At 42.4% G+C, this 10,703-nt stretch overlaps 1 protein-coding gene across 2 annotated transcripts in view; it reads left to right on the top strand.

Moving 5' to 3' along the window:
- Nucleotides 1-10,703, top strand: part of SUGP1 (SURP and G-patch domain containing 1) — a 37,183-nt gene that overhangs the window by 557 nt on the left and 25,923 nt on the right. Inside the window, exons 2-3 of one of the 2 annotated variants that reach the window (XM_070246718.1) lie at nt 1,747-1,918; nt 5,918-5,980. In XM_070246718.1, coding sequence (XP_070102819.1) covers nt 5,973-5,980 — 8 coding nt within the window. In that variant the 5' untranslated portion in view covers nt 1,747-1,918; nt 5,918-5,972. The remainder of the gene's footprint in view (nt 1-1,746; nt 1,919-5,917; nt 5,981-10,703) is intronic. The other variant, XM_001503469.5, reaches the window with a different exon arrangement.

The following is a 10,703-nucleotide window of genomic DNA, read 5'->3' as shown; positions in this document are numbered from 1 at the left end:
GCCGCCTGGTTTGCTGAGGTCGCCCGGGTCTGCCCTGCGCCAGCTTTCCCAAATAACCACCTTGAGGGCTGCTCTGAGCGCTCCGCTCCCCGAAACGGCGGCAACCTTGGGTTGTCCCGCGCCCTCCTTTCTCCGTAGCAGGTGCTGTCTGGCCAGTCTCCCGCTTTCTGGAAAAGCTGCTTTTCCAAAATGCTCTCGGACTTCCTGTACACACCGTCCTGGGTCTTTCGAGGCCTCGCTTTACCACAAGCCTTACCCTTCCCTCTCTCCCAGCCCTAGTCCCCTAGGCTGGGATGCATTCACCCATTCAGCAAATAGTCACTGTGTGCCAGGCACTGTGCTGGGCGCTGGGGATGCAGTGGTAATCAAAACAGTGACCTGCCTTCCTGAAGGTTGTTTTCTACTAGGGTGTCAGACAATGCACCAAAAAAGAAATATTTAGAGAGAGAGGAGTTTAATGATGTGAGAGAGTAGAGGTAGAGTCTGCTGATACTGGGTGGTCAAGGAAGGCCTTTTTGAACAGGAGACATATGGGATAAGAAGATGCCAGGTATGGGAAGGCCTGGAGGGCAGAGCTTTCCACACAGAGTTGGGTACAGCACGTACGAAGGCTTTGGGCTGGGATGGCCTTGTCGTTTTGAAAAATGTCAAGAATAAGGGGCTGGCCGGGTGGCACAATGGTTAAGTCCGCACGTTCTGCTTTGGCGGCCCAGGGTTCGCTGGTTTGAATCCTGGGTGTGGACGTGGCACCACTTGTCAAGCCATCTGTGGCAGGCATCCCACATATAAAGTAGAGGAAGATGGGCACAGATGTTAGCTCAGGGCAGTCTTCCTCAGCAAAAAGAGGATTGGTGGCAGAAGTTAGCTCAAGGGCTAATCTTCTGGAAAAAAAAAAAGTCAAGGATGAAATGGAAGTGGGGAGGGGAGCCATCTCTGGCAGGGCCTTGGAAATCAACTTTCAGAATTTTGATTTTAGTCCACTTCCCACTGGGAACGTTCAAGATGTCTTCTCCAACTCCACAGCTACCACCCTCCTCTGAAGACACCATTGTCTTTTGCTTGGAGCCAGCAAGCCTCCTCACTGGTCTCCTTGCTGCCTATGCACTCTCTCAAATCAGTACCCAGTATCTTAAAAATAAAAATACCAATTGAGTCTTGTTAGCTTGATACTTCCTTGTCGCTTTCTGAAGCTCTTAAAGTAGAACACAGACTCCCTATCTTGCCCCCTATATGCCCATCCCTGGAATGGTCTACTCTGGTCACACTGAACCCTTGCTGGTCCTTGGATGCACCAGGCTTCTTCTAGCCTTGGATTTTTGCATCCGCTCCTTACTCTGCCCGGATCGTTCCCCATGTGGCTTTTCATGAGGCTGGTTCTTTGTCTTTTTGGTTTTAGCTTAAAAGTGCCGTCTTCTAACAGTTATTTTCCGGCTGCCCTAGCTGTATTGGTGTTCTGCTACTATTTTTTCTTGCCCCTTTTGGTTTTCAGCAAAGAGCTCTTACCACAATTTTACAGCTACATTTTTGTTAACAAATCTATTGTCTCCCCAGCCAGAGATGAGTCCCATGTGGGCAGAGGCCCCATGTCTCGTTTGGCACCTAGTACAGCACCTGATACATAGTTCAGTACATGTTTGCTGAATAAATGAATGGAAAGACGTATGAATGTCAATCTGAATGTCAGTTGCTGCAGGGCATGTCTGTGGAGCAAAAGTGATTTCAGATGTGTTTCTTTTCCCTCTGCAGGAAAGGCTAACCGGTGGTTTGGGGTTGCTCCTCCCAAGTCTGGAAAAATGAACATGAACATTCTTCATCAGGAAGAGCTCATTGCTCAGAAGAAACGGGAAATTGAAGCCAAAATGGAACAGAAAGCCAAGCAGAATCAGGTGGCCGGTCCTCAGCCCCCGCATCCTGGCGAGTAAGTGCCCCCTGAGGCCAGACTGAGGTCTTAGTTGGTCACCAGCAGAGAGTTCCGCTTTGAGAGCAGTCAGGGGCTACCTTCACCCAGCCACAGCCTGGTAATGCAAGGAGTGACACAGGTGCTCTCTTTCAGGAGGCTTAGTGTGGCAGGAGACAAACAAGGGGTGTGTGGGAGCCCAGAAGATGGCATGCCAACTCCTTCACCCAGCAGTTATTTACTGCTGACCAGCTGTGGGCCAGGGGCTGGGGTGTAGCATGGAGCAAAAACCTAGACTCTGTTTTTGCCTTTACCTGACTTGTTCACGGTCTCCTAGCAAAGGGGTGCCAGTTCTACTCCTAGAACTGCTGGTGATAATAGAAAGCAGTGTGTTCCCAGATGCAGCGTCCACCGAAGGGGTGCAGAAGAGGCTCTACATTCTGAAGGCCAGGCAGAGCCAGCCCGTTGAGGAAGCAGGGACAGGCCTGCTAGGCAGAGGGCAGGAAAGGGAGAGAGCCCTCATGTGTCAGGCAACCTGAGCTGCTGCTCCAAAGGGACTGTTCCGGAGATAGGCAGGAGGTGGCTCAGGCAGGGTTTCCTTCTGCCTGTCCTGAGAAATGCTGAGGGACCCACAAGTTTTGAGCATTGGTGACGTGATCAGGGTGACAGGATCCAAGAATTTCAGGCTGGAGATTGACAATCAAAGAGGCGGGCCCCTTCCTTTGCTGTCTGAAGTGTGGAATGTTAACCTTTCACAAACCTCTGTTCTAGCTCTCATTTTTTTTTTTAAATTGAGTTCATAATAGTTTACCTCGTTGTAAAATTTCAGTAGTACATTATTTCTTGTCTGTCACCACATAAGTGCTCCCCTTCACCCCCTGTGCCCACCCCCCACCACCTTTCCCTTGGTAACCACTGAACTGTTTTCTTTGTCCATGTGTTTGTTTATATTCCACATATGAGTGAAAACATCTGGTGTTTGTCCTTCTCAGTCTAGCTTATTTCACTTAACATAATACCCTCCGGGTCCAGCCATGTTGTTGCAAATGGGATGATTTTGTCTTTTTTTTTTTTATGGCTGAGTAGTATTCCATTATATTTATATACAGCACATCTTTATCCAGTCATCAATGATGGGCACTTGGATTGTTCCATGTCTTGGCTGTTGTGAATAGTGCTGCAATGAACATAGGGGTACATATGTTACTTTGGACTGTTGATTTCAAGTTGTTTGGGTAGATAGCCAGTAGTGGGATAGCTGGGTGATATGGTATTTCTATTTTTCGTTTTTTGAGGAATCTCCATAGTGTTTTCCATAGTGGCTGCACCAGGTTGCATTCCCACCAGCAGTGTATGAGGGTTCCCTTCTCTCCACACCCTCTCCAACATTTATTTTTAGTCTTAGTGATTATAGCCATTTTAACATGTGTAAGGTGGTATCTTAGTGTAGTTTTGATTTGCATTTCCTTGACCATTAGTGATGTTGAACATCTTTTCATGTGCTTAATGGCCATCTGTATATCTTCTTTGGAAGAATGTCATCTGTTCATATCCTGTGCCCTTTTTTTCTTTTTTCTTTTTTTTTTTTTAAGATTTAATTTTTTCCTTTTTCTCCCCAAAGCCTCCCGGTACATCTTTGTATATTCTTAGTTGTGGCATATGGGATGCCGCCACAGCATGGACTGATGAGCGATGCCATGTCCACACCCACGCGAACTTAACCACTTGGCCACAGGGCCAGCCCCCAACCTCTGCCCATTTTTGAATGGGCTGTTTGTTTTTTTGTTGTTCAGTTGTGTGAGTTCCTTATATATTATGGAGATTAACCCCTTGTCAGATATATGCTTTACAAATATTTTCTCCCAATTGGTGGGTTGTCTTTTTGTTTTGATCCTGGTTTCTTTTGCCTTGCAGAAACTCTTTAGTCTGATGAAGTCCCACTTGTTTATTTTTCCTTTTGTTTCCCTTGTCTGAGAAGACATGGTATTTGAAAAGATCCTTTTAAGTTCAATGTCAAAGAGTGTCCTACCTGTCTTATTTTCCAGGAGTTTTATGGTTTCAGGGCTTACCTTCAAGTCTTTGATCTATTTTGAGCTTATTTTTGTATATGGCATGAGATAATGGTCTACTTTCATTCTTTTGCAAGTAGTTGTCCAGATTTCCCAACACCATTTATTGAAGAGACTGTCTTTTCTCCATCGTATGTTCTTGGCACCTTTGTCGAAGATTACCTGTCCATAGATGTGTGGTTTTATTTCTGGGCTTTCAGTTCTATTCCATTGATCTTTGTGCCTGTTTTTGTACCATGCTGTTTTGATCACTATGGCTTTGTAGTACATTTTGAAGTCAGGGATTGTGATGCCTCCAGCTTTGCTCTTTTTTCTCAGGATTGCTTTAGCAGTTTGAGGTCTTTGGTTGCCCCATATGAATTGTAGGATTCTTTGTTCTATTTCCGTGAAGAATTTCATTGGGATTCTGATTGAGATTGCATTAAATCTGTAGATTGTTTTGGGTAGTGTGGACATTTTAACTATGATTATTCTTCTGATCCATGTGCATGGAATCTCTTTCCATTTCTTTATGTCATCATCTATTTCTTTCAATAACATCTTATAATTTTCAGTGTATAGGTCCTTTGCCTCCTTGGTTAAATTTGTTCCTAGATGTTTTATTCTTTTTGTTGTGATTGTAAGTGGAATTGTTTTCTTGAGTTCTCTTTCTGTAAGTTTGTTATTAGGATTAGAAGTGCAACTGATTTTTGTAAGTTGATTCTGTACCCTGCAACTTTACAGTGGTTGTTGATTATTTCTAATAATTTTCTGATGGATTCTTTAGGGTTTTCTATATATGAGATCATGTCATTCGCAAACAGCGGGAGTTTCACTTCTTCCCTCCCTATTTGGATTCTTTTTATTCCTTTCTCTTGCCTAATTGCTCTGGACAAAACCTATAGTACTGTGTTGAATAGCAGTGGTGAGAGTGGGCATGCTTGTCTTGTTCCTCTTCTCAGAGGGATGGCGTTAGGTTTTTGCCCATTGAGTATGATGTTGGCTGTGGGTTTGTCATATGTGGCCTTTATTATATTGAGGTAATTTCCTTCTATCCCCATTTTGTTAAGAGTTTTTATCATAAATGGCTATTGGATCTTGTCAAATGCTTTCTCTGCATCTATTGAGATGATTGTGTGGTTTTTATTTCTCATTTTGTTAATGTGGTGTGTCATATTGATTGATTTGTGGATGTTGAACCATCCCTGTATCCCAGGTATAAATCTCTCTTGATCATGGTGTATGATCTTTTTGATGTATTGCTGTATTCAGGTTGCCATTATTTTGTTGAGGATTTTTGCATCTATGTTCCTCAGTGATATTGGCATGTAGTTTCCCTTTTTTGTGTTGTCCTTGTCAGGCTTTGGTATCACAGTGATGTTGGCTTTGTAGAATGTGTTAGGAAGCATTCCATCTTCCCTGATTTTTTCGAATAGCTTGAGAAGGATAGGTATTAAATCCTCTCTGAAAGCTTGGTAAAATTCTCCAAGGAAACCATCTGGTCCTGGGCTTTTCTTTTGGGGGATGCTTTTGATTACTGTTTCACTCTCTTTACTTGTGATTGATCTGTTCAGATTATCTATTCTTGATTCAGCTTTGGGAGGTTAGAAGAGTCTAAGAATTTATCCATTTCTTCTAGATTGTCCATTTTGTTGGCATATAGCTTTTCATAGTATTCTGTTATATTCCTTTGTATTTCTGTGGTATCCGTTGTTATTTCTCTGAACTCTCTCTTGTTTTTTCTTTGTAAGCCTGTCTAGGGGTTGTCAATTTTGTTTTTCTTCTCAAAGAACCAGCTCTTTGTTTCATTGATCCTTTCTACTGCCTTTTTTGTTTCAATTGCATTTGTTTCTGCTCTGATTTTTATTATTTTTCTCCCTCTGCTGACTTTTGGCTTTGTTTGTTCTTCTTTTTCTAATTCAATTAGGTGTAGTTTGAGATTGCTCATTTGGGATTTTTCTTGTTTGTTAAGGTGAGCCTGTACTGCAGTGAATTTCCCTCTTAGGACTGCTTTTGCTGCATCCCATATGACTTGGTATGGTATGTTTTCGTTTTCATTTGTCTCCATATATTTTTGATTTCTCCTTTAATTTCTTCAATGATCAATTGCTTGTGCAATAGCATGTTGTTTATCTCCACATCTTTGTCCCTTTCTCAGCTTTTTTCTTGTAATTAATTTCCAGCTTCATAGCATTGTGATCAGAAAAGATGCTTGTTATTATTTCAATCTTCTTAAATTTATTGAGGCTTGCCTTGTTTCCCAACATGTGGTCTATCCTTGAGAATGTTCTGTGTACACTTGAGAAGAACATGTATTTTGCTGTTTTTGGATGGAGTGTTCTATATATGTCTATTAAGTCCAACTAGTCTAGCTTTTTGTTTAATTCCACTGTTTCTTGTTTTGACCTTCTGTCTGAATGATCTATCCATTGATGTGAGTGGAGTGTTGAGGTCCCCTACTATTGTTATGTTATTATTAATATCTCCTTTTAGGTTTGTTAATAGTTGCTTTATGTACTTTGGTTCTCCTATGTTGGGTGCATAGATATTTATAAGTGTTATGTCTTCTTGATGGAGTGTCCCTTTGATCATTATATACTGCTCCTCTTTGTCTCTCTTTACCTGTCTTATCTTGAAGTCTACTTTGTCTGATAGAAGTATTGCAACACATGCTTTCTTTTGTTTGCCATTAGCTTGGAGTGTCATCTCCCATCCCTTCACTCTGAGCCTGTGTTTGTCTTGGAGCTGAGATATGTTTCCTGGAGGCAGCATATTGTTGTGTCTTGTTCTTTAATCCATCTTGCCAGTCTGTGTCTTTTTATTGAAGAATTCAATCAATTTACATTTAGGGTGATTATTGACATATGATGGCTTAGTGCTGTCATTTTATCACTTGTTTTCCAGTTCTCCTGCATTTCCTTTGTTTCTTGTCCCATATATTTCGGTCTACTAATTGAGTTATGTAGTTTTTTTTTTTTTTTTTTTGAGGAAGATTAGCCCTGAGCTAACTGCTGCCAATCCTCCTCTTTTTGCTGAGGAAGACTAGCCCTGAGCTAACATCCATGCCCATCTTCCTCTACTTTATGTATGGGACGCCTACCACAGCATGACTTTTGCCAAGTGGTGCCATGTCCTCACCTGGGATCTGAACTGGCGAACCCCGGGCCACCAAGAAGTGGAATGTGCGAACTTAACTGCTGTGCCACCGGGCCAGCCCCAGTTATGTAGTGTTTTTTTTTTTTTAATTAAGATTATGATAGATTACAACCTTGTGAGATTTCAGTTGTACATTATTGTTAGTCATGTTGTGGGTACACCACTTCACCCTTTGTGCCCTCCCCCCACCCCCCCTTTCCCCTGGTAACCACCCATCAATTCTCCTTGTCTATATGTTAACTTCCACCTATAAGTGGAGTCATATAGAGTTCGTCTTTCTCTCTCTGGCTTATTTCACTTAACATAATACCCTCAAGGTCCATCCATGTTGATATGAATGGAACAATTTTTTCCTTTTTTATGGCTGAGTAGTATTCCATTGTGTATATATACCATATCTTCTTTATCCAATCATCAGTTTCTGGGCATTTAGGTTGGTTCCACGTCTTGGCTATTGTAAATAATGCTGTGATGAACATAGGGGTGCATGGGACTCTTGGGATTGCTGATTTCAGGTTCTTAGGATAGATACCCAGTAGTGGGATGGCTGGGTCATAGGGTATTTCTATTTTTAATTTTTTGAGAAATCTCCATACTGTTTTCCATAGTCCATTTTCTGACAGCCTCTTATTTCCTTAGACTAAACCAATTCAGTCCCCTTCCTCTTCCCCTCCTATGTTGTTTTTGTCACATCTTATTCCATCTTCTGTTGTGAGTTTGTGGTTAAAATGGCAAGATTATCTTTGTTTTTGGTGTTTTCCTTCCCTTTACTTTTAATGCTGCACTAGTTTGCATTCCCACCAACAGTGTACGAGGGTTCCTTTTTCTCCACAACCTCTCCAATATTTGTCACTCTTGGTTTTGGATATTTTTGCCAATCTAACGAGTGTAAGGTGATATCTTAGTGTAGTTTTGATTTGCATTTCCCTGATGATTAGTGATGATAGTTATGTAGTTTTTTATGTTGGGTTTCTTAGTTCTCTCCTTATTTATTACTTGTGTCTCTGTTCTGCTTTTTTGTTTTGTGGTTACCATGAGGTTTGTATGCAAAATGTTGTAGATAAGATAGTCCATTTTCTGACAGCCTCTTATTTCCTTAGACTAAACCAATTCAGTCCCCTTCCTCTTCCCCTCCTATGTTGTTTTTGTCACATCTTATTCCATCTTCTGTTGTGAGTTTGTGGTTAAAATGGCAAGATTATCTTTGTTTTTGGTGTTTTCCTTCCCTTTACTTTTAATGCTGTACTTGAGTATTTGCTAACCTCTTCTGATGTATAGCTACAATTTTCTGACTTTGCCTACTTATCTCCTTACTCTGGGCTTTGTGACCTCTTCTTTTCCAGCTGTGAGGGCTTTTGAGGATTTCTTGAGGGTCGCAGGGGGGTGAGTCTTGTGGCTACAAACTCCCTGAGCTTTTGTTTATCTGGGGAAGTTTTTATTTCTCCATCGTATGTGACGGATATTTTCGCTGGACACAGTATTCTTGGCTGAAAGTTTTTGTCCTTCAAAAATTTCAATATATCACTCCAGTCTCTCCTAGCCTGTAAGTTTTCTGCTGAGAACTTGCTGAAAGCCTGATAGAGGTTCCTTGGTAGGTTGTTTTCTTCTCCCTTGCTGCCCTTAGTATTTTTTCTTTGTCATTCATTTTTGCCTATTTCGCTACTATATGCCTTGCGGTAGGTCTTTTTACATTGATATATGTAGGAGATCTAGCAGCTTCTTTCACATGGATTTCCATCTCCTTCCCCAGGTTGGGGAAGTTCTTTGCTCTTATTTCTTTGAACAAGCTTTCTGCTCCCTTTTCTTTCTCTTCTCCCTCTGTAATACCTATAGTTCTTATGTTGCATTTCCTAATTGAGTTGGGTATTTCTTGATGTCTGCTGGAGCATTCAGGGAATCCATATTTTGTTTTATCTCATCCATTGTGTCTTTCATCTCTAATATTTCTGATTGGTTCTTCTTTATAGTTTCAATCTCTTTTGTGAAGTAGCTCCTGAACTCATTGAATTGTTTCTTTACATTCTTTTTTAATTTGTTGAGTTTTTTGATGATAGTTATTTTGAATTCTCTGTCATTTAGATTACATATTTCTGTGTCTTCAGGATTGATTTCTGGGTACTTGTCATTTTCTCTCTGGTCTGGAGATTTAATATAAATTTTGATACTGCTAGAGGGTGTGGCTCTATTCTGCCACATCCTGGTATTATTGCTTGCTGTTACCACCTATCACTCCGGGGTAGGGGTTCAGAACCCATATATTCTCAGCCCTCTGCATTCTACCAGGATCCCCTGCGCTGGAGCTCGTGCTGGGCAGGTGGGGGAGAGGGGTGCTTTCTTCTGCGTGCTCTCGTGGGCTTACTCACTCTGCTCTTGCTATCTGCTCTCCTGGGTTCTTGGCTTGATGAAATCACCCCTGCGATAGCTTTCACCTCAGTAGGGGTCTTTGGCCTGTGTTGCAAGGGACCTCAGGGATCTTTGATGTTCCTGTGAATGGGTGCCCCCTCCCCTCTTCCTTCCCTCTCAGAGGCTACTTGCAGTCCTGGATTGCAGTCTTTTGGAGAAGGAGGAAAGTTTTCTCTTACCTGGTTCCACCTCCTCTGAGGGGGGCTCCAGCCTCTCCACCCTCCAACATGTGGCTGTGTGGGGTCTCTCAGATGTCTTTTGTGTTATGTGGATGTCCTCTGTTGGAATATGAGTGTCTTTTTTGTTGTATCGTGGAGGGGAGAGATCACCAGGAGAGCTTACTCTGCTATGATGCTGATGTCACTCCAGCTCTCACCTTTTTTAAGAGTCTGTGGCTTCTCCTTGAGGGCCAGACTTAAGGAACCCAGGGCGGGGCACCTTCAGGGCTTTCAGGAATGTGGGCACTAGTTGTTGAGTGATCTTTCAGTGGGTGGGCTCATGGGCTCTTGCCCCTGGGGTTAGGGAACGCCTTGGACCAAGATGAGAAGGGCCACGTAGGATTGCTTCCAAGCAGGAGGCAGCTGCATCCCACCACCAGGATCAGACAGCTGAAAGGGCACATCACATGGGTGGATGCATAATACAGGTGGCTTTGGAAATAAGGTTGTTTTCCCCATTGTAAAAGCATAGAACACCAAAATTTAGAATTTCTTGCTGAATAAGAAACATTCAAGTTGCTTTAAGACAAGCATTTTGATATATTCCTTTTGTTTGTCTTTGCTTTATTTCACCAAGTTGTGATCAATTTCATGTGCCGCTTTCCCCCTACTTTTTTTTTTTTTTGAGGACTATTAGCCCTGAGCAAACATCTGCTACGAATCCTCCTCTTTTTGCTGAGGAAGACTGGCCCTCAGCTAACATCTTTGCCCATCTTCCTCTACTTTATATGTGGGCTGCCTGCCACAGCATGGCTTGACAGGCGGTGCCATGTCTGCACCTGGGATCTGAACTGGCGAACCCTGGGCCACTGAAGTGGAACATGTGGACTCAACCACTGTGCCACCAGGCTGGCCGCCCCACCCCACTTTTTTTTTTTCCTTTTACAATATTTCTTGTCTTTTTGTTTGTTTGTTTTTAAAGATTCTATTTTTCCCTTTTCTCCCATAGCCCTCTGGTACATAGTTGTGTATTTTTAGTTG

The sequence above is a fragment of the Equus caballus genome, chromosome 21 (genome assembly GCF_041296265.1).
Source record: "Equus caballus isolate H_3958 breed thoroughbred chromosome 21, TB-T2T, whole genome shotgun sequence".
NCBI classification, from domain to species: domain Eukaryota; kingdom Metazoa; phylum Chordata; class Mammalia; order Perissodactyla; family Equidae; genus Equus; species Equus caballus.
Note: the sequence above shows the minus strand (reverse complement) of the source record. Positions and strands in the feature narration are given on the sequence as shown.